Raw genomic sequence first — 24,043 nt, 5'->3', positions numbered from 1 at the left:
CAGAAAATTCTCAGTAGCGCCCGGATACTGGAAATTGGAAGTGTGTACACTCCCGTGCCTCGAAAAGCAAAGACGTTGGTCCTGCGCCTGAATTCTTTCCGGTCGTGTCGGATCGCCGTCCCATCGGATTATGAGAGTTAGGGAATAGAGAGTGCACCTGTGTTTGCACACACACTTGTGCACTATAATATCTCCTGCGTAGTTGGCTAATCTCTCTTGAGATGGGCCGCCTTTTGACATTATTATTATTACCGTAAACCAGTATAACTGCAGGCACAATGTAACATACTATTTGCAATTATCGGGTGCATTTGTAAGGCTACATATAAATAAAAGTAACAATTTCTAACTAACAATTGCACTGTATTTAAGAAAATGGCGTGCTACCGTTGATTACCGTTCAGTTCCTGAGTTTCTCAGCTATATTAGCTCGTCCGGTGTTAAGAACAGTAATTAGTTATGTACATGAATATATGAAAACGTTTTCAACGACGTCATGGAGCGAGGTTCCGGGTTCGAAGCGTGCGAGCCTCCATTATCGTTTGCTTCAATTATTAATGTTGATAAAGAAAAATATCGTGAGGTTTCCTCGTGTGTCGAATGATAACCAAACCTTCTCAAAAGGCTCTCTCCCCCTTAACCAGAGAATTAATGAATTTAAAGCCGGTTTCATTCATGATGATGTAAGGATTCTTACGATACCCCATACAACTAAATCTGTTGAGGCGTTTAGACGATACAGTTGAATAAACACACATACATGAACTATAGTATACCTACTATATAATATTCAAGGCTAATATAATATTCAAGATGCAAGCTTCATTCATACTAAGTTTCATCAAAATCGGTTCAGTTGTTTAACCGTGAACGCGCGACAAACAGACAGAGTTTCTTTCGCATTTATAATTTTTCCTTGATGTGATAATTATCTGATGGCCCAGTGGTAAGAACGCGTGAATCTTAACCAATGATCGTGGGTTCAAACTCGGGCAAGCCTAACTGAATTTTCATGTGCTTAATTTGTGATTATAATTCATCTCGTGCTATACGGTGAAGAAAAACATCGTGAGAAAACCTGCATATGTCAAATTTCACTGAAATTCTGCCACATGTGTATTCCACCAACACGCATTGGAGCAGCATGGTGGAATAAGCTCCAAACCTTCTCCTCATAAAAAAAAAGAGGAGAGATCTTTAGCCCAGCAGTGGGACATTCACAGGCTGTTACGGTTACGGTGACGGTAATAATTAGACTAATTACCGCGTTAAGCATTTTAATTAATAATTTGATATAAGAACTTTAAAAATCACTGTTATTTGGTAATCAGTCGGCAGGCATGGCTGCCTTTTTAATGCAAGTTGTATAATAAAAACCAAAGTGAAATAACGAAAATATCGCTTGTAACAGTTAGGGATGCGACCCCTTGTGTAATGTTAACGGTTTTCATCGATTTTTTTCAATCACTAGGGGTGATATGACTTCGTGCGATACCGTTAATTAATTGATATGTTATATATATATATATGTATATATATATATAACTACAACGGTATTAAAAAAATCCAAATATATTTATATATTTTAATAGAATTATCTTTCGATGATAATGAATGGCGTTTTCCTTTCAATGCCTTACTGGAAATATTAAAAAACCATTATACATACATATACATTTAAGTAGATGCGCTTTGCGGTTTCACACGCTTTACAATTAGACTATTGATATTACGAGAGTGAATTTCATTTTCTTGTTAAACATAAATTTTATTTGATTCTCTTTATTTGAAAATAGAAAAATTTGTCAGATCTGTTTTCAAATGTCGACGTCCGACTTCAGGCTGAAACTAACTTAACATTTAATTATAAAATTCTCTGATTGACAACAAACAAAAATAATCTTTATATAAGCTTTATTAGTAAATAGCATAATATATATAATATATAATTGTTTAGTTTTTGTTAATTTATATAATTCAACCAAAGTAAAAAAAAACTCGAGATATTTCGGCTTATTTATAACAAATTGCTTACATAAGCGATCCTATGAAACCCCACGAGGTATGCATCCTGTGATCGGATGCGCCGTTACTGTATCCCTTCGACCTTGACTTAAGCTCACCACATGGTATAAACACAAACTAACGGATTTTAAACTTCCGTGGATTTCACGCGATATTGTTTTTTTTTTTTTTTAATCTTTGACAGAAAACAGGCAACGAACACGAAATAGACAGCCACACTAAACGAAAAACTTTTTTTATTTGTGAACTAGAAATAGCTGTTAGCGATTGATCTTAGAGCTGGACACATAATTATTATGTACTTATATGTGATTATTAATTGTCAATAATATGTCGGAAAGAATAAAACTTATTGCTAACACTATTGTTTTGAAGACAGAAACTACAAATATAAAAAGTACTATTTCCAAGTGATATACTATAATATACCTCTTTATAATATATAATACACCGCGCCATATACTTATGTAAATAATTAATGAGTATTACTTAAATCGAACAGGAACTGATAGAATACATTTCAAGTCATAAAATCAATATTTCTGTCATAATTAATAGAAACAATGAATATTTTTAAATTTTACTTTTTAATAAGTATCAATTGGCAAAGTTATTAAAAAAAAAAACAAATAACCTGTATTTTTCTTATTAATAACGATTAAAAATAAATCAACGTCAGCTGATTCAAAATAAGAATTAAAAGTGAAATAGTCGAGTTCCTGAAAACCGTTGCAAAAAACCAACGTCTCGAAGACGTTCGAAATTCAAACGTCATAACCGTTCAGAAACTCGCTTTCTTTTAAATGCACTTCCACACAAAGGGTACAAAGCCGATGCACCACTTGATTCAGCCGAAAATCACAAAAGGCCTGATTTGAATAAATATTTTGTCTGGAACCCTTTTTTTATTTGAAACGATTTTCTGTTTAATTGTTATCACAATAAGGGCTATGTTCGCTTGCATCGTTAGAGTCGAGCAGGTTTTTTTGACGGTTATACGAACAATGGACCGTGATAGCTTTTAGCGAGGTCTATTGACGGCAATTAAAGTTAACTATTGTTTTATATTACTTCAAGCACGGATTCCCCTGTAGTACCGGGTTCATGTTGAAGGTAGGTAGGGCGTTTTGCAAGGCCTTCAGAGTAGGTACCACCCACTCTTGAAATATTCCGCCAAGGAGTTACATTTAGTGTTGTGTTCGAAGTGAGTTAGTAACGAGGGACATGAGATCGTAGTTCCCAAAGTCGGTGGCGCATTGGGGATGTAAGTGATGGTTAATATTTCTTATGAAAAACGTTATTGAGTCATAGTCAGTAACGTATCGTTTTAGTTACGAGTAACAAAACATCTCTCGAATCACTACCAATTTGACGCCATAAGTATTCACTGTTCAATGTACCTCTCCTCTGTTAATTAATCGATTTTCTGTAGCTCGACATATAGTGGTGTTAAAAAAAACCATTTTTTTTTGTTCTGGTATTAAGTAGAGCGAAGACTATTTAAAATTTTGTAAATTATTTATGTACAGTATGGCTGTATGCGATACTTCAATTACATTTCGCATGAAAAAAAAAAACGTTACTAAGAAGAGTGTTGCTGTTTTTTTATTAAAGAAGTCTGTTACAAACCCCCTACAATACCGTTAAAGTAGCAAAAAAACGTCTTTGAACATCGATAAGAACGTTGCACCGTATGCAAGTATTGTTCATCTGAATAATACATGGGAATTTGCCTCTTAACTGCTTATATATAGGGATTATTTTACGGTATTTAATAAACCGTTTAGGGATGATACATAAAAAGCAAGCGAAAGTATTTTGTAATTGTATTATAATAAACTGGTAAGTGAAATTCATGTAACAGGTTTTGCAATATAGCAGCAAATTGTATGACATAATTTGTTCTCTTCAACGATCGATAGTTCAATGATAACTATCACTCTTCAACTGATATACAAACTCGTCCCAAGGACTCTTGAAGAAATTAAAAAAAAACAATCAAGTTGTTTAAATAGAACGCCGTAATGTAGAAATAATTTATTACCGTTGTACAGTTCGTTAAATACACCAATGAAATTATGTATATCAAATAATGTTCCAAATTTAAATTTTCGATATTAATTCTGTCCGTTAGAAAAAAATAACGGTTGAGATTACGATTTTATTCATGAAGATCGACGCCCCATCCTGGGATCTGTTCAATATTGATTTCCCTTTATAATTTTATTTATCATACAAATATACGTCATTGTGTACGCATCTTTAGGAATATTTAAATTGTAGCCTACATATAAATGATAACAACAGATAACAATAAATTACTAATAATTAACGAAACAAATAAATAAATTAAAAAAAACATTTTGTTTTAAAACTTTGATATAAATTTCCGAACTAAGTTTGACAAATTGACAGCTCGAGTTTCACAAAGCGCGCGAATTCATTTGTGATGTGATTCACGTTTTTCGTCTACCTGTAAAAAAAAAAAATTATGTTTAGGATTTTTAAATAGTGGTTTAGTGCTATGACATGAGAAATGTTTTAAAAACTTCGTTCTCATAACCTTTATTACAATGTGTCGTCTGGGGCAAGGTAATATTTGGAAGTTAAAACCCGTTTCGTGCTATTTACGAGATTCGATAACAAAAAAAAAATATGTTTTGTCACCCCATCTTAAGGGGTTGTATTGTTATATTATCTATATTTTAGTTCGGTAAATTCGTTTCAATCGTGGGATTTTAAAGTTGTAAATGCATTAAAAGAAAAAAAAAGCAATTAGGTTATTTTATATCGAGCGATGTTTTATAATGATTTTAATCCTTTACTTCAAGTTTATTGATATATAAATATATTTAAAAAACGCGAGTTAGAAATAGTTTTTCTTTTTTTGTAAATTAAAAATTTATAAATTTTTAATGTCGAATAATATATCGTCTTAACACAAATTAATCCACTTCCATGATATAATTGTTATTTTAATTAAATTTATTTTTATTATTTTATAATCTGTAGAATATAAACTAAAAAAAAACGTAATAAATATCTGGCTCATTCTCGATATGTTTTAAAAGTTTTTAGGACATACTTAAATAAAGTATATTTTGATTTGATAAAATTATGTTAAATTGTTTAAATTCACTGACCATATGATTAATTGTAAACATATGAAATGACACTGCCTTTCAAATGACATCCAACAGTTCTATCCACTTGACTTTATTGTTATGGTAAATAATTAAACATTCCTAAACCATTCATTCAATTGAGGGGTCAGTTGGTGTGGTTGGATTTTTTTAAACTGAACTTAATTTTCTTAAATCTATTTTAGAGCGACTCATAAAGTTCCTACTAACGAATAAATTATCAATAATAACTGGCAAGATAATCAGTTACGACTGTTTTTCCAACAATTAAATTATTATTGTTTCTCTTTTAAATCAAGTATATACCAATATTATAAATGACAGACTGGTGGCGTGGTTGGTAGATACTTGCCTTTCACGCCGAAGGATGTGAGTTCGATTCCCATCCAGGACAGACATTTGTGTGCATAAACGTCTGTTTGTCCTGAGAGAAGAAAAATAGTATATGTAGTATATTAGTTGTCTGGTTTCCATAGTACAAGCTCTGCTTAGTTTGAGATCAGATGACCGTGTGAATAATGTCCCAGGATATTATTATTATTAATTGATTGATAATTTGAGCTTTGGTGATATGTTCGGTAACCAAGCAAATCAGATCCTTTCCTTGAACATCAATTACAACTAGCTAACTACTCTTGTACTAGTCAAATATAGAATTAGTAAATAAAAAATATATTTCTATTAGTAATAAATTATTTTCTCATTGTTACAGGTTAATGACAGATAATTTCAAAATTAACTCCGGGAACAGCGGTACGAAGAGGAAACGGGAAGAAGCTCACACAAACAACTTCAGAACTAAAATGATGCCACTGTCTCTGGACTTCAACAGAAAACAGTCTCCACTAAGCTCGCCTATCTCCACACCAAAACGAAGGGTCCTCGGTGAAATCCAAAATTCTCCACTATTCAGACCGAAAGACTCTCCCACAATTGAAAGATTAAAAAACACACCTATAATAGACAAGAAGTCACCGTTGATTGATCGTAACTCACTCTCACCTTTAACGAGTAGAACTGACAGATCCAAACGGCCTTCAAAGATATCAAGGATATTTGAAGAACGGTCTAAATTCAAGATGTCGGATAAAGAGAATGACACATCATTAATGAGTGAGACATTCCTGAAAATAGATGTCGATGAGGAGACCAGAGATTGTTCGTTCGGGGATAACTTCCCATCATGCTCGGCAACGAAGCTAGCCAACTGGTCGGTGGCTAAGGTTAGTACCTGAATTGATTTTTACTCATCGGTAAATTTGATTCAGGGAACTGGAGACCAGGTTAATAAATAGGTAAATAGCAAATAAATCGTTTTTTTTTAAATAATACAAGAAGCAGGACATTGAAAATACTACTCAAATAAAAACCAACATATTTAGATAATGTTTTACTTAATAATATTGTATATGATTTGTAATTTTAACTGACGCCTGTAGAGTGTAGAGGTAAGGAGTATTTATACGCAAAGAAAGTGTTCCTCAATATGTATGAAACATAAATGTCGGCGTGGAGGTAGAGGATGGCATTTGAAGGAACACGTTAATACTTTACAGTAAGGCAGTGTTAGAGAGAGAAAGTTATATGTACTCCTTTAAAAGTTGCAACTTTGTTTTGATTAACCTTTATAAGTATCAAATAATCCATACCTAGTATCATAAATGACGAAGTGAGTTTATTATGCTATCACGTCTTACTACTCAATCATGGAGTTTTGCATACATGTTAGAAAAAGACATAAGGTATATGACGTAGCACCTCTGTCCGTCTCTCTCATGCGTTAACATATAAATGTTAATTTGATGTAATTAAGCCACTTCTTTATTTCATACATCTTGGTAGACACTTTTCCATTTCTTCACTTCTACACTATACACCCACCATATAAATTCAATCAAATATTCACGAATTTCTGCTTAGTCTAAAGGTTGACTGGTAGAGAATATCTTTGGGCATTAAGTCCGCCTTTTGTCCTACACATTGTATGGTGGTCAATAAAGTATTTAAATAAATAAAATAAATTAATATATTTGTCTAGTTTTGATATTAAAATGAACTTATATTAATGTATATATTAACTATGCTTACAGCTGGATTTCAAAGATGCTCTTCAGACATGTGGAATGGACAAAACAGACGATGTCAAAGAGAATATTGACATGTTCGTGCCGGAGAAAGAAGTTGACATCGAGACAGACTTTGAAACATTACACGATTTGGAGGAAGAATTTGAATCTCGTAACTTCGATGAATGCACCAAGTATGAAATTATTTCAACCGATAGTCCAAACATCATATCCAGTGGCCGAACAACATCGAGAAAGATAAACTCCAAAAACTTCGAATTTGGTGCACCGTTATCTGAAAATGAGCAGTCTACGTCGTTCAATAAACCCACAACTAACGCTACAAGAATGTTAAACTTCGAAGATGATAACTTTGAGTTCACATCACCAGCTGCAGCTGCAAAGCGTCCATCTCATAGTGTATCAGTGAAAAAATCCCTGAAATTCACAGAAACACCGACCAAGAATGCTTTACAGCATGAAAAAAGTGACTCCAGTATCGGCTCAATGGCATCACCTTCCTCCACACAATTAAGAATATATCCATCCGGATCAACAACATCCATGGAGAGTGGTTTCATATCCGGGTTAGAGGAACCATTTCTGGACATCGATGAAGTTTCCAACTCCCCAAGAATGGCCAATTTCAACGAACTCCTCTCCGGACACATTAGGGATAGCTTTGAGAGTGAATTCACTTTGCGAAGACAATTGCAAAGGAGCTTAAGCCTCAATCCTGAAGCAACAAAGGCAAGAGTGTCACTGTTCCCTATAAATGAGAGCCCTAAAAAATCGAATAAACGGGGTGATAGAAATGACATCGATAACATATCGAATAAACGGAGGAAGTCGAACTGTGAAAGTCCAAAGATGGAGAAATTGCAACGGCCAGTTTTGCAGCGGGCATTATCCGAGAACAATGCTTCTATTATGTCAGCTTTAGCAAGATGTAAGTATCTGAACTAATATAAATGCAATAGTGAGTTTGTTTGCTTGTTACTCTTCCATGTCTTAACTACTTAACCGATCATCATGGATTCCATGTTATCAAAGGTTAGAGACAAAGGCATATAATACCTACCTAAGATCTGCCAACACAACACCAAGTGGTATATACAATTTCTTGCCAGTGTATTTAGAATTGGCAAAAATGTAATGAGCGCCATCTATGGGCACTTTATTATCCTATTCTATTCTAATTATTCTTTCCATTCCCAGCGGTTGTAGATCCAGACTTAATCGGTGACTTCTCGCTACCGTTCGCGCTCCCGCTCACGAGTGGTGACCACACAGACCTGAAGTCGATATCCTGCGACACCCTCGCTTCACTCATACGTGGGGATTACCATGAAAGCATTAATGATTTTCAGGTAAGATAAAGAAAATTTACGTTTTTTTTTCATTCCGAACAGGCAAACTACCAAATGCGCCATAAGTGGTCACCACCGCCCGCCCATATTCATTGGCACTGTGACCACAGGAGGAGTAAAAACAACTATACTACTTTGACCTAGAATTTTCACGACGTTCATTGGTCGAGATATATATAATCTGTGGTATTAATGTCAGCAAAGTCAAATAAAAAAAAGTAGTAATAGCCGTCTAAAGTAAAACTAAAGTGCATATAAGTGGTTAAGTGTAACAGTGTCGTGTTATATATAGAGATATATTGATCGAGAAGTGTTTGTGGTGTACAATACAGCGGAGCTGTTAGTGAATCTTGGTGTAAATATTAACATTTTCATTTGTTTTTCTAGGTCATAGATTGTAGATACCCTTACGAATTTGAAGGTGGACATATCCTCGGAGCGATGAACCTCTTCACGCCAGCACAAATACTTACTCTAGTGAACAAGCCGCTGCAACCCAAGGACTCGGACAAGCGGAGTATACTTGTCTTTCATTGTGAATTTTCACTCGAAAGGGGACCTAAATTGTAAGTTATTTTTATATATATTAATTATTAATATATTATATACTCATTGGTCTAGTGGCTTGATGTAAGGCCGGCAGACCCGGGGGCCCTGGGTTCAAATACCAGGCCGGGCCAATAAAAAGTTATTGGGTTTTTCTCTCAGAAAATTCTCAGTAGCAGCCCAGAGTCTGGAAGTTGGAAGTGTGTACACTCCTGTGCCTCGGAAAGCACGTAAAACCGTTGGTCCTGCGCCTGAACTCTTTCCGGTCGTGCCGGATTGCCGTCCCATCGCATTATGAGAGTTAGGGAATAGAGAGTGCACCTGTGTTTGCGCACACACTCGTGCACTATAATATCTCCTGCGTAGTTGGTTAATCTCTCTTGAGATTGGCCGCCGTGGCCGAAATCGGTCTGGAGGACATTATATTATTATATATAAATGGTTAGTCACTGTTTAATAGAAAGCTTAATACAAATATTTGTTAAAGTCATAATGTCTGTTTCTTAGCGAATTTTTAATTGTTAATTATAAAGTATCTCCAAGTCAAATTAAATCATTTAAATTCTTCCAGTAACATAGCATTACTTGCTGATATATATTTATTAATAAGGCGAACAGATAACATATATTTTTATAATTCATATCTTAGCTGCGGTGAGGAAACCTGCATGTGTCATATGTGAATATGATACACGGAGCTGCTGCTGAATTTAACTTCAAAGCACTTACCACAGTGGTAGAAGTCTCAGCCCTAAACTTTGACATTTTCAGGCTGTCACTAAATAGTATGAATGTTCTTTCCAGATCCCGCTTCCTACGTTCATCAGATCGGGCGAAAAATAAGGAGAATTACCCGTCTCTCCATTATCCGGAAGTGTACCTCCTCCACGAGGGCTACCGAGCCTTCTACCAGCGCTACCCTGATCTATGCTCACCAACTGGATACACTGCCATGTTGGATCCCCAACACAGAGATTTATTACGTAAACATAGGTCAGTTCAGCAACCGTCCTCTTCAATGCATCATAGACGGAGCGTTCAGCAACCGTCCTCTTCAATGCAACATAGACGGAGCAGGCTGTTGCTATAAATGTGCAATCATGTTTTTATTAAATATAAAGCATTTACTAAACACATTGACGTTAAAATGTTGACGGTCTACTGAAAATACCACGGTCTACTCAAAAGAACGAACTAAAATTCACTCAAAAAATGTATTTTAATAATAATTTAGATAGAAGATATCTACTATCTGACTTGTACTAATTCGTTGCGGTCTACTGAGTAGACGGTCGGTCTTTCGAGTAGAATGACATCGATGCATTTAATGACATTATCCTTTTAATGAAAAGCATTTGAAAGGCAAGAAATTATATTAAAATTATTATAGTTTTTTATTGTATATAGAAGAAAATTATGCCATATTATTTTTAAAATTAAGTACAAAGTAGTATAATATGATCCCACCTCTGTAGAATAATCGGTTTAGTTTAAGTATAAATAATGCAATATTTAAATAAAATGAAAAAAAATAAACAATATTAATAATGAAAATATAAACTTCGAAATAATATAAAATAAAAAAAAAATTGACTTAAAAAAACGTATTTAATTTTAATTAAGCTTTAAAAATTAAACTTGTGCCGTGTTAGACCCAAGATAGAATTAAAATAGTTATAATATTAGCAAAAAGCCATATTAGATAGGTTTATGATAGCGGAAAGATGGATTATATTCAAGATTAGCATCGTTTACACTCATTGGTTGACTAGTCCACCGAATGAGTGAGCCAGTGTAACAGAGAACTATAGTGACAATAACATATAATGCGAATTGGTTTATCAATGATTTGCTAACCTTAGACCTTTCCACCTTCGTGGTGGAAGTAAAGTCACTACCAAACAAGTATCAAGTAAAACTACAAAATCGACCTTGATATTTGCGTGACGTCACAATACCCTCTATTGTGATGACCATGATCTTGGAATATTGAAAATTACCTAATAAAAACCAAAATAATATGGATTTTGATATAAACTGTACGAGAAAATACTTTATAAAAAAAACCAACTCTTTATAAAGTGAATTCCTTGATTTAAACGCGGTACTTTATGTAAGCGTGTTTGCAAATATAAAAATATAAATTATTTGCCAAATAAAGCAATCTTTCAATGCATATATAGTCCTAGTCCATCAACTAGTTGATGCCCACGTGTGGACCTGTGGGGAAAAAAGGTCACGTAATAGTCCTTTTCTGCACTCCTTGCCAAATTTAATGATGATCGGTATTGTTATAACGTTAAAGCGTAACATACAAAAACACTTACGTTCAGAAATTGCTACGCGAGCGCTACGTCGAATACCGCCATTAGCTAGCTTCGAATGGTTATGATTCATTATTATTGATAACATTAAAGCTCTTAAATAGCTGCCAAACAAACAAAAAAAAAACAGCGAAAAAAAATGGCACTAAACTTTACCTTTGCCTAATTTTCATATTAATACTTTGTGGGTTTTGTTTTGTAGATTAAAAATTATGACTTTTACTTCAAGAAATTTGCATTTAAAAAATGTTTAGGGATATAACAAATCTTCGTTTGCAAATAATTATTGTTTTTTTTTTAAATATATTATTGTTTAATTACGATAAAATAATTACTATAAAGCTAAAAAAAACAATCAAATGAGTAAAGTCCATCCGTACTTACAAGCAACGAATTAAAAAATAAATAAAAAACATTTTTTACATTAAAAACAATAATTTATGATAAAACCATTAAAAAATATATTTTTCGGAATTCTAAAACATTTAAATAAATAATTGAAACGTCAAAGTTTTCCCGCCAAAATTAATTTAATTACATTAGACATTTTAAACATTCGAGGCAGTCAGCCTGCCGGAACGAAAATTATGGCAATATATTAATACGCTTCGATTATGTTAACTGAGAAAGATATATTTTTATTTAAAGAAAAATTATAACAATTTTAATCATAGTGTATATAGTATTGTTTTTTATCTGTACCTTACGAACACGTGTTTTTTTTAATTGTAAGTTTCAAACTCGTTTACGGAAAATTATAAAAGATATAGATTTTAATTATAGTGAATGGACGAGGCAAATGCTTGTAAAAATATCTGTAATAGCGTAATTTATTAATATTTTGGTCTATTGGAAGGAGCATGGTCTACTCAAAAGACCGGGAAATGTTTTGCTTTAAAATCTGATACTAATGATGATTTAAATAAATTATTAAGTATTCCATTTTGGTCTACTGAGTAGACGGTCTTTCCAGTATAATTACATCCCTATACGCCTCTAACTGAGATAAATAACGCTATGCCCATTCTCTGCCTCTCATTTGTGTTATTTGTAAGATCATGTTTTCTCCCTGTCCAGTAATATCGTCATCTCTTTTTTGCATTCGGTCTAAAAATTCATTCCAAAAATACGTAAACGGGTTTATTGTATAACAACAAAATTATCTGTAAATATTATTATAACGAAAGTGACGCAATTGTATATAACGATACTAAATCTTGATTAGCTAAACTGAAAGCTTATTGTAGTTCTCAAACATATACTTTGGACAATACATATGAAAGGTTTATTTACAAATGTCTCTCAAAACATTAATCAATCGGCGCCTAACGCTACAAGTTTCATTTCTAAACGTTTTTTAGGTTAAAAAACGCTGTCTTCCAACGAATGTCAAAATGATAATGACAAAAAAAGAGAAATCAGCGCTTAAACCGCTAAAGAACTTTTATAAGCTGTGTGTCTATAAAAATATACGTGATAGACACCGCTGCAGTTACGGCGCTGTTTCGCTATTCTGTAAGAACAAACCGCTGAAAAAGCTCGCGTCATGTCAGTGACATTGACAATTGATAATAGTTATAATAAAAGTCAACTGTCAACATAACACGAATTGAGTTTTAATTATAAAGTGAGTTACAGAATCGCATTGTTGATTAATGTTTAATATCCGTGTTCAGTGTATACAAGTTTTATTTTTTTGAGATTCTCCGCGCTCGCCCGCGAAGCTTACGCTTATTAAGTTTTAATATAATGTAAATAAACTTACTTATAATTTCTAGAATATTCTTCACGTATACTATGCATTGGTTTTTGTGGAGTTTTTTTTTGTCATGTAATTTTTATTGAAAATTGTATCTTTAACTATGCATTTTATTTCTGTCGCATTTGAAATAAACTAATATATAATTAATTATTTCAAATAGATTATAAAATGTGAATTTGTAGGTTTTTAAGTTGAAATAAATAAATTATAAACACATACATGCTGTTTTATTGCGTTACGTTACAGGAGTGAAGCTTATTTGCGTCAGTAAAGTTTTACTATAATGCAACTCTTAAAGTTACAATGTAAAATGTTAGTTTTCGTTTCTACATTAATATTAATATTTTTAATTACATGTGCAATTACAATAAAACCCTAGATGCCCCAGTGGTTAGATAGCGTGAATCTTAACCGATGATCGTGTGTTCAAACCCGGGCAAGCACCACTGTATTTTCATGTGCTTAATTTGTGTTTATAATTCATAGTGTATTTTACCAACCCGCATTGGAACAGCGTGGTGGAATAAGCTCTAAACCTTCTCCGCAAAAGGGAGAGGCCTTAGCCCATCAGTGGGACATACCTAGACGAGCTTGCACAAAGCTCTACCACCAATACATGACAATACCAACGATAGATAGCTTAGGAAATAGGAATATGTCAAAACTATAAAAAGTATTAAAAATTGTATCTCATCCTATATGTGAATAAACGAAAACTAAAGACAATAAGAATAATACTTTGATCTTTAATTTTTTTCATATTTGTTTTTTTTTACATATTTATTGATACATAAAAGACAAAACCAAAGGAAACTTGGCTTTTATTAACTTTAAGAATTGTACATAATAAAATGATAATACATTTGAAAAGATAAAAAGAATAGTATAATTTCTTCTCAAATTATACGTCATCTCTAGAATCTATTAAATGTCAGGAATGTAAAAAAATACATATAAAACATCACAATATATAATAATCACATTTAAGTACATAAACATTAATATAATTAAAATTTATTAAATATATCATATCAATTTATCTTAATTACAAAGGCTGTTAATAAATAAATTATTTCTAATTGAATACGCCCAAGGTAATCGAGGAGAGGGGGGGGAGGGTGTTGAACGAAATATGAATCATATTTCACTGTTCACGAAACTTTAATAAATTGATGAAATTATATAACATCGATAATACGCGTACGTACTAATTACAAAAAACTTACGACAGCGCGAAATAGGACTTTAAAAAAATTAATCAACGCCATCTAGTGCCAGACAATAAGATTTTTTTTTAGACAATATTTTTTTTTTTTTTTATAGAATAGGAAGGCGGACGAGCATATGGGCCACCTGATGGTAAGTGGTCACCAACGCTCTTAGACATTAGCATTGTAAGAAATGTCAACCATCGCTTACATATCCAATGCGCCACCAACCTTGGGAACTAAGATTTTATGTCCCTTGTGCCTGTAATTACACTGGCTCACTCACCCTTCAAACCGGAACACAACTATATCAAGTATTGCTGTTTTGCGGTAGAATATCTGATGAGTGGGTGGTACCTACCCAGACGAGCTTGCACAAAGCCCTACCACCAGTATCTTTGGTATCTCTAAAACTTTTAAACATTTACAAATATATATATATTTTTTTCAAGCAATATTCATTGTAAGCAAAGACGAAAATTAACGAAACGAATTTACTATATAATATATTTCAACTACGTAGACAATATAAGAATTAATGAACATTTGTTTTAATTATGAACGTTTTTAATATATTCCTTAAATTATTATAATTTAAATTAATGTATTGATTTCAAAAAAAATGATTTTTTTAAAGGAGGTAGGTTGTATAGGCTTTACCTGTGTAAACATATGATTATTTAAATATTAACCAAATATGTAATATCGCTATACTGTTATTTATTATAAAACAGTCTTCCGTTTCGTCTGTATTTCTGAACGTGATAATTTAAATAAATACTGAACGGATTTCATTAAATTTTTCGCCAATGGACGGAGTAATTTAAGAGAAAGGATTAGGTGTTTAATTAATGACGTGTAAATCGGCTAAAATAAAACGATAAATATTGAAGATCATTCATCAAGAATCATATTAGTAATATTAGGTGAAAGAGATTTTAAGAAATAAACGAAACAGCGACATCTATCGAATTAAAGAGGAATCAATACGATTAAGGACTTACTAATAGTGTAACGCTTCGGAAAATGGCAATTATTTTGTTTTTTCCCTTTACAATTTTCGTTAATTCCAACTAATATAATTCTGGTAGTTAAAATATTGTATGCACCTACGTTATTTTATTAAATAATTAATATACAAATACGACGTTACGTTAAAAAAAATCGAAAAAAAACGCCATCTATTGAATAAAAGTCGAATCAACATCGTCGTGGACACATGACAGTTTTACTATGTTCTAAGAGATGGCGCTAATTATACGTTTTTTTTCTACATTTTTTTTAAATTTCAATCAACATTATTTGCTTCAATTTTATTATGATCATTTTCAACATTTTTATCACTTTCGTCGATCGAACTCATCGATAGCTGCCTTAAAATATTTTCGAATATAATTGGCGCGCTTTTTGTGTTCGGCAGCGAGATATCGGTCTGCGTCGGAACGGTCTCCCATCTCTTTTCCTCTTTCACTTCCACGGGTAACACCGTCTCTTTCAAGTTCAACGTCATCGTTTTCTTTTTTAATTCCTTTTCTGGGTTTGCGCTCCCGTTGTTTAATTCCTGTATTTTTTCCGGGCAATAGTCTTTCGATTGTCTTTCTATGGCCTTTGTTAGAACATTACCGAGCATGTGCGCGCATTTTATAATATTTTGTGTTTCACGAGGCGTCAGACGTAGTCCCTCGTTTCGAATTATATTGTTTATAGTTTTAATATTATCAGGAGATCGTATTTTCGAACCGTCCGTTGGAAAATCTGTAAAACCAATTTATTTATTATAAAGGGGCCTGTCATTTGTGTTTTAATCGATATTTCTGCCACAGAAAAAGGCCCTATTTCCTATTACCTACTCATAAAGTAATAGGACAGCAATAAGAACGAACAGAGTTCAAGTTTAGTAAAAAATAACGTGCTTTGCGAGGCAAGGAATTGTAAACTATCACCTTTAAGCTGTTAAGATTAATTTCAGAGAAAAAAAAGCATTATCTATTTTATTTTACATTTTTTTAGTATATAGAAGTATTAGATCATGTTTGTATAACTGTTTATGTTTTTTTTTAATTAATTTTGTTAACATAAAACAGTTTTAATTTTGTAATTGAATTTCTGTTACTTGAATAAATAAATTATTATTATAATATTTAGAAATAATACAGATACAAAATAAAAAATTAAGTATAAAAATTATAAAAAAAAATGATTAAAATAAGAGAAGTTCATTCAAAATTTCATCCCCGCTATCGCTACCTTGGTGGTTAAATGTTCAAAATTCCTTCCTAAGTGCTAACCTATTGCGAAAAAGGAACCCGTATGCAAGTTTTCATGTCGCCAGTCGCAGTAGTTTGGGCTGTGCGTTTAATATGTCAGTTATTTATTCCTTAATATACTCGAGATGGCCTAGTGGTTAGAACGCGTGAATCTTAACCGATGATCCTGGGTTCAAACCCGGGCAAGCACCACTGAATTTTCATATGCTTAATTTGTGTTAATAAATTCATCTCGTGCTTGACGTTGAAGAAAAGCATCTTGAGGTAACCTGCATGTGTCTAATTTCATTGAAATTCTGCCAAATGTGTATACCCACCTGCATTGGAGCAGCGTGGTGGAATAAGCTCCAAACCTTTCCTCAAAAGGGAGAGGAGGCCTTAGCCCGGCAGTCGGACATTAACAGGCTGTTACTGTACTGTACTGTATATATTCAAGAAGTAAGTATGTTTGTGTGTTACCTAGATCCGGCAAATCGACGTCATCAGAGCGATAATGTGTCGGGCACTGGTCGTAGTAGCGACTGATGGGCACTCTTGCTAAGGAGTTATTATAGTTTGCCCAGAAGTGGCCCCACTCGCCCAATTCTCGTGACTCGCACGTGCTCACGCAGTAACTGCAACATAAGGGGATGGTGATCAGGACGGTCAGCCAACAGCTCGTGAGCCTCAGATATCCAGTGACTCGTTGGTCTATTGGCTAGATATTCGTCGATAAAAGTTTATTGTATCTGTCAAAAATTCTCAGTAGCCATGATTCTGGTGTTTGGAAGTGTACCGTGCCTCGGTGCGCACGTAAAGCGATTGGTCTTGCGCCTGAACTCTTTCCGGTCATGTCGGATCGCCGTCCCATCGGATTATGGGAGTTAGGGAATAGAGAGTGCACCTGTGTTGGCGCACACACTTCGGCACTATAATATCTCCTGCGCAGTTGGCCAATCTGCGAGATTGGAAAGAGATGACGTCATTACTTCACCTTTGTTACAATGTAATTAAACGTGTTTTCCAAAAGTTGGTGGAAGTTTTTAATTTGACTAAGTGACATAACGGAACCTCGGATCATACCAGTGTAATAAAGACATACCTCGAGTCCTGAAAATCTTGACTCCGTGGCGAGACCAGGGTGTCCTGCGCTATCCCCGCGATGCTGTCCCCTGATGATGGACCAGAGCACTCCGGTGACATCGAGGAGTAGTCAAACTCGGTGCTGACTCCTTGCCTGATAAAAGTAACCACGCCGCTCCAATGCAGATTGGTGTATACACGTGGCAGAATTTCAGTGAAATCAGACAATTATTTAAGGAAAATATAGTGAGGTTGCTTGATTCCATCTCGTGTTCGGTTAACCGGGATGAATTTCAAAGACCAATTAAGCACACGAAAATCCGGTACCTGGATTTAATCCCGCGATCCACTCGGCGCATTAAACTAACTACTCAACTCAAAAAGTCAAACAAAAACTCAAAAACGATTGAACTCATTATCATATGGTCTTCACCAATGGACGGAATGGAATGTTTCACGAGGAAGGTTCACGTGTACCGAGATGTTGGGTCACCTGTGTCGGTGGTGTGTTAAGGAATCCACTAAGCCAACCATGTACGCTATTACTTTTTTTCATTTAAATTATTTGTTATATGTAATTTATGTGATAAATGAAATTAGTGCATTAATTAATTATGATATTTTATTGATTCATTTCCAGTGTGTATTTTTATTATTTTTTTTCATAGAAATATTTTTAGCCATTTTTAGTATTTTTTTTTAGAATAGAAAGGTGGACGAACATATGGGTCACCTGATGGTAAGTGGCCACCAACGCCCTTAGACATTATCATTGTAAGAAATGTCAACCATCTTTATATCGCCAATGCTCCACCAACCTTGGGAACTAAGATGTTATGTCCCTTGTGCCTGTAATTACACTGTCTCACCCTTCAAACCGGAACACAACAATTACAAGTACTGCTGTTTTGCGGTAGAATATCTGATGAGTGGGTGGTACCTGCCCAGATGAGTTATATATTATAGTATTATATAAATAAATGTTTATTGTACCTTGAAAATGCATGTTCTGCTGTCTTGAACGGTCGCGCACTTTATGTTAAGTTTGAATGTGTTTTTATTACTACATATGTAAGTACAGTGATTGTTGACGGTCCTTAATAAATAAATTACTATACCTACCTATTGAAATCTACTTTACTGGTGGAAGGGCTTTGTGCTAGCTCGTCTGGGTACCACCCACTCATCAGATATTCTACTGCAAAAGAGTAGTACTTGGTATTGTTGTGTTGCGGTTTGAAAGGTGAGTTAGCCAGTGCAATTACAGGCACAAGGGACATCTTAGTTCCCAAGGTCGGTGGCTCATTGGCGATGTAAGCGATGGTTAACATTTCTTACAATGCCAATGTCTATGGGCGTTGGTGACTACCACCAGGTGGCCCATATGCTCGTCCGCCTACATATAAAAAATAAATGAAAGGCTCAATAAATACTTGACGTACACGAAAAACAAAAGAGGTTTCTCTTACCGATAAGTTGCAGGTGACGAGATCTTGCTGACGCTCTCACGACTGTACGACACAGCACTCGCCTTGGACTCCAAGCTGGTCTCCCTCCGTTCATTCGTATATAGCGGTCTGGTCTTTTGGCTGGACTTCTTCGGCGTGGAGGTCGCGAACTTCTCTTTCGTTACGTATTTAGCATTTTTAACGTCAAAATCTGAAACCTGTTGGATGGTTTATCTAGTAATTGCTAGAAATAATGAAAAGACCAAGATATTCTACCAAAGCTCATAGAAAAGTCAGTTTGCGGATTTTTTATATTTATTTAAATCATACAAAAAAATACATATTACATGCGATTCCCTAATGTCTTCGCTGTATCGTACACCACAAACAGTTCTCGATCAATATATCTCTATGTACAACACGACACTGTTACACTCGACTACTTACATACACTTTAGTTTTACTTACAAAGTTCCGATAACAACTTCGCCTATATTCTGAACGCAATTTTTTTGCGAATCAGATTCAAGATCTTAATGATGACCAATGATATCGCGTCAATTCAAGGTCAAAGTTATTAATCTGTCTTTACTCCTCCTGTGACTTGAGCAGGCTATAGTCTATCCCTCTCTTCCTATGTTAATACCGCGATCGATCGAAGTTGGACCAGAATAGAATCGGGAACGTAACCGTATAACAGAATATTCTCCTAGGAGCAGTTGCAGAAGAACGGAGTTTTCAAAAATAGTGGTAACGTAGCCTGGGTTATAGATTAAGTGACTGCTGTATGATATCAACTGAACTGTTACTGGGTTAGCTTAGTCAGTAGCTGATGGAATTTGGCAGTGAACCAGAAAGCACGTAAAACGTTGGTGCGCCTGCACCCTCTCCGGCCGTGTATAGTGAGGTATAGTTAGGTATGAATGAATGCTATGACCGAACCTTTCTGAAGGTCTCCACTGCGTGAACCTTGCTATGAACCTTTCTGAAGGTCTCCACTGCGTGAAGATTCCAAAAAAAAGGTTATCATGCGTACCTGCGATAAATCCAAAGTCATGTCATACTCCAAAGAGGTGTCGCGACTCTTCGAGTGTGCCGTTTTGTTCTTTCGTGGCGAGTCGAGGCTTCTCTTCGATTTTGTCAAAGAATCAGCTGACTGGCGACGATGATACGATCCGGGAAGCGAGTTCGCTCTGTCGCTTCTAAAGTTTTAAAAAAAAGATAATAAATTTAACTACGTATGACATGAATTCAAAATATATTTTTTTTACTTGGTGGGACTTTGTGTAAGCTAGCAAGTACAACTCACTTATCAGATATTCTATTCAAACAGCGATACACATTGTTGTGTTCCGGTTTAAATCTGAATCTTAACCGGTGATCGTGGGTTCAAACCCGGGCAAGCTCCGCTGAGTTTTCATGTGCTTAATTTGTGATTATAATTCACCTCGTGCTTAACGGTGAAGGAAAACATCGCGAAGAAACCGGCATGAATCCAATTTCATTGAAATTATGCCACACGTGTATTCCACCAACCCGCATTGGAGCAGCGTGGTGGAATAAGCTCCAAAACTTCTCCTCAAAAGGGAGAGGATGCCTTAGTCCAGCAGTGGGACATTCACAGGCTGTTACTGTAAAATTTAAAAATAAAATAAAAAGCTCCTGAGTTTTTGACGATTCATAAGTAGGTACTTGTAAATGTCTTTGTATATTTGTTTTCTTATTTCGCTTCCTAAGCACGTCACGCCTAAATCTATGTCACTATAAAACTAATTCATCCAGACGAACCCTTTAATTTTGCTCAAATAATACAAAAAAAATAATCTCTTTTTACAATTACGATAGCGCGATTTAACTTACTACTAACGCCATCTGTTATCACGTAACAAAAAAATTTATTTTTTTATTGAATAGGAAGGCGGACGAGCATATGGGCCACCTGATGGTACGTGGTCATCAACGCCCTTAGACATTGACATTCTTAGAAATGTCAACCATCGCTCTCATATCCAATGCGCTATCAACCTTGGGAACTAAGATTTTATGTCCCTTGTGCCTGTAATTACACTGGCTCACTCAATCTTCAAACCGGAATACAACAATATCAAGTACTGCTGTTCTGCGGAAGAATATCTGATGAGTGGGTGGTGACTACCCAGACGACCTTGCACAAAGCCCTGCCACCAGCTACAACTATTAACATCTAATAAAACTTTTTCCTTATAATATAAGCACCTTGATACTACTTGAATTAAAATAATTTGATTTAACTAACCTCTTCAATAACTGCTTCCCGGTGACGATGAAGCTTAAGCTCGGCTTTGAAACTTTCTTCGGTGTTGAAGAGCTGGATGCTGAAGCGGAGACCTTCTTCTCCGGCTCCTGTATACTCCCTCTTCTAGAGAAGGGTCCCGAGTTCCTCCTAGAAGGTATACGGCTTCTGGGTTCATCTTCATCCTCCGTCCCATATTTTTGCATTTTAAACTGAAATGTATTTTGAAAGTTTGGGTTTGATCGTCATCTCAAATCTGGACAAGCGTCAATGCTTTTAAGTTCATTAATATAAAAATCACGACATATACAAAGAAGCCCAACAAGTCGAACTCAAAACTTACTGAACGGATTTTCATAGAGTTTTCTCCAATAGAAGGTGTTATTCATGAGGAAGGCTCAAGAGTATAATTCATTTAATTTGAAATATAACGACGATTGTTGTATATTTTGGCTTTGGTGTAAAATTCACGAAGTCGGTCGTGTCGATAACGATAACGATATAAATATATACAGACCCTTATTCTACCCGCGCGAAGCCTAGATGGATATTAATTTATATTAATATTATAATTAAAAAAAGCCGAGCTGGCCCAGTGGTAAGAACGCGTGAATCTTAACCGATGATCGTGGGTTCAAACCCGGGCAAGCACCACTGAATTTTCATGTTCTTAATTTGTGATTATAATTTATCTCGTGCTTTACGGTGTTGGAAAACATCGTGAGGAAACCTGCATTTGTCTAATTTCACTGAAATCCTGCCACATGTGTATTCCACAAACCCGCATTGGAGCAGCGTAGTGGAATAAGCTCCAAACCTTCTCCTCAAAAAGGGAGAGAAGACCTTTAGCCCAGCAGTGGGACATTCACAGGCTGTTACGGTTACGGTACGGGGTATTAATATTATAATTGCGAAAGTAACTCTGATTGTCTGTTACACTTTTACGGCTCAACCATAGTACCGATTTCGATTAAAGTATGAAGCAAGCTTGAACCCTTAGAAGAACATAGGTTTTGGTACCACCTAGAAAAATAACACGAGAACAAAAACTAGTTCACTATAGAATTATATACAAAAAAAAATCTTAAGATTAATTAAGATTCCTAATAGATGTATAACTTTTCTAAATATTAAAATTTATTCAAAATGAAGGTATCAGAAGACTGTCGAGTCTTTTCTGAAATGTCTTTATTAAGTAAGCAACAAGTGTACGGGGCGGGTTTCCCTATAAGGATGATTAAATGTACGGGGCGGTAAAGCTTGATAGGTGAGCTTTGTTTTTGTCTGTAAATCTATAAGTTTACGTTAAAAAACTCAATTATATGTGAACAGCGTTTTAAAAAAAACCTAATTGACATCTTATGCCTGATTAAATTCCTCGTGATTTAAAGGGGCCTCAGTCTCCCATAGACCTGGAGCAGCCATGATATCAAATTTGTACTGAGTGAAGTATAAAAAGGCAACGCCACTCGACCAGCATTTTAATACGAATGAAAATTAATATTTTTATATAAAACTACATTTAAAAATAAAACTGCTATCATAATTATAACAAGTTTAAAAGGATCGTTTTTTTTGTTTTATTTGCCAAAAATATAATATAAATAAAATTTTTACCTGTCGACAATATACTCCTACACAAAGCAAATAGCAATACAGAGAAATTAGTTAATAAAATGTTGCTCCTACAAAAAATAAATAGCAATTTTTTACTATAAAATGTTTGCCGTATAAAAAATGTAGGCGTTAATCATAAAAATAGAACATTAAATAATGAATTAATTATTATAAATGCAATGTTACTCACAGACTCCATATCTTCTACTTATCAAATTATTCCATTATTCAGCTTGAGAGGTTGTCTGTATGTGTTTGTCTGTCTCGGCTCCCTCCAACACACTGTCTGCACAAGAGTCATAATCGTGTGCCACGCATGAATAGACATACGTGTTGAAAGTGAAAAGCGGAGCGGAGAGCGATTAGGAATATTTATAAGAAAGATATTATATATTTAAATAGACAGATTAGAGATGGCCTAGATGTTCGCGAGTTCGAATCCAGGCAAGAACAACTGAATTTTCATGTGCTTAATTTGTATTTATCATCTTGTGCATGTGTCTAATTTCACTGAAATTCTGCTATATGTGTATCCACCATTGGAATAGCATGGTGGTATAGATCCAAACCCTCTCCTCAAAGGGCTTTCTTTTAATCTACGGTGAACGGTCAACACCACCCACAGGCATCGTGAATGCGCCTCCAACCTTGGGAATCAATATTATATGCAATTCGTGCCTGGAGTTACACTGTTCTCCTTTTTAATTAAAACATAACAACACAGTTGAAAGGCGGTTAAATATGTAATGAATTATTGCCTACCGACTCTTTATTTACCATAAATAATAATGACGTTGTCCTCTGGACCGATTTCGGCCACGGCGGCCAATCTCAAGAGAGATTAGCCAACTGCGCAGGAGATATTATAGTGCACGAGTGTGCGCAAACACAGATGTACACTTTATTCCTTGATTCCTCTCAATTTATGTTCTG

General features: G+C 34.7%; 2 protein-coding genes across 4 annotated transcripts in view; one reads left to right on the top strand and one right to left on the bottom strand.

Annotated features, from left to right (window-relative positions):
- LOC126779925 (M-phase inducer phosphatase 3-like) overlaps positions 1 to 10,704 on the top strand; it is a 36,655-nt gene extending 25,951 nt beyond the window's left edge. For 2 of the 3 annotated variants that reach the window (XM_050504120.1, XM_050504122.1), the window contains exons 2-6: positions 5,881 to 6,391; positions 7,259 to 8,183; positions 8,453 to 8,604; positions 8,992 to 9,170; positions 9,955 to 10,704. In XM_050504120.1, the coding sequence (XP_050360077.1) occupies positions 5,881 to 6,391; positions 7,259 to 8,183; positions 8,453 to 8,604; positions 8,992 to 9,170; positions 9,955 to 10,240 (2,053 nt within the window). In that variant the 3' untranslated portion in view covers positions 10,241 to 10,704. Of the gene's footprint in view, positions 1 to 4,484; positions 4,618 to 5,880; positions 6,392 to 7,258; positions 8,184 to 8,452; positions 8,605 to 8,991; positions 9,171 to 9,954 lie in introns of those variants that run through there. The other variant, XM_050504121.1, reaches the window with a different exon arrangement.
- A 5,028-nt stretch (positions 10,705 to 15,732) lies between these two features.
- LOC126779833 (uncharacterized) lies at positions 15,733 to 23,367 on the bottom strand. Its single transcript, XM_050503954.1, has 7 exons — positions 23,301 to 23,367; positions 21,497 to 21,705; positions 20,258 to 20,423; positions 19,243 to 19,439; positions 17,793 to 17,927; positions 17,171 to 17,325; positions 15,733 to 16,199 (listed from the first exon to the last, which is right to left on the bottom strand). Exons 1-7 carry the CDS (start codon positions 23,307 to 23,309, stop codon positions 15,733 to 15,735), a joined length of 1,338 nt encoding a protein of 445 aa, XP_050359911.1. The 5' UTR covers positions 23,310 to 23,367.
- Between the last annotated feature and the right edge of the window lie 676 nt (positions 23,368 to 24,043).

This window comes from Nymphalis io, chromosome 30 (assembly GCF_905147045.1).
Source record: "Nymphalis io chromosome 30, ilAglIoxx1.1, whole genome shotgun sequence".
Lineage (NCBI taxonomy): Eukaryota > Metazoa > Arthropoda > Insecta > Lepidoptera > Nymphalidae > Nymphalis > Nymphalis io.
Note: the sequence above shows the minus strand (reverse complement) of the source record. Positions and strands in the feature narration are given on the sequence as shown.

What these genes read in the sequence shown, in the direction of transcription:
- LOC126779833 (XM_050503954.1), bottom strand. An exon ending in GGGAAGCAGTTATTGAAGAG is followed by an intron (nt 20,424 to 21,496) that starts GTTAGTTAAATC and finishes TTAAAACTTTAG; the next exon opens with AAGCGACAGAGCGAACTCGC. An exon ending in TCGTCACCTGCAACTTATCG is followed by an intron (nt 17,928 to 19,242) that starts GTAAGAGAAACC and finishes TACTTTTATCAG; the next exon opens with GCAAGGAGTCAGCACCGAGT.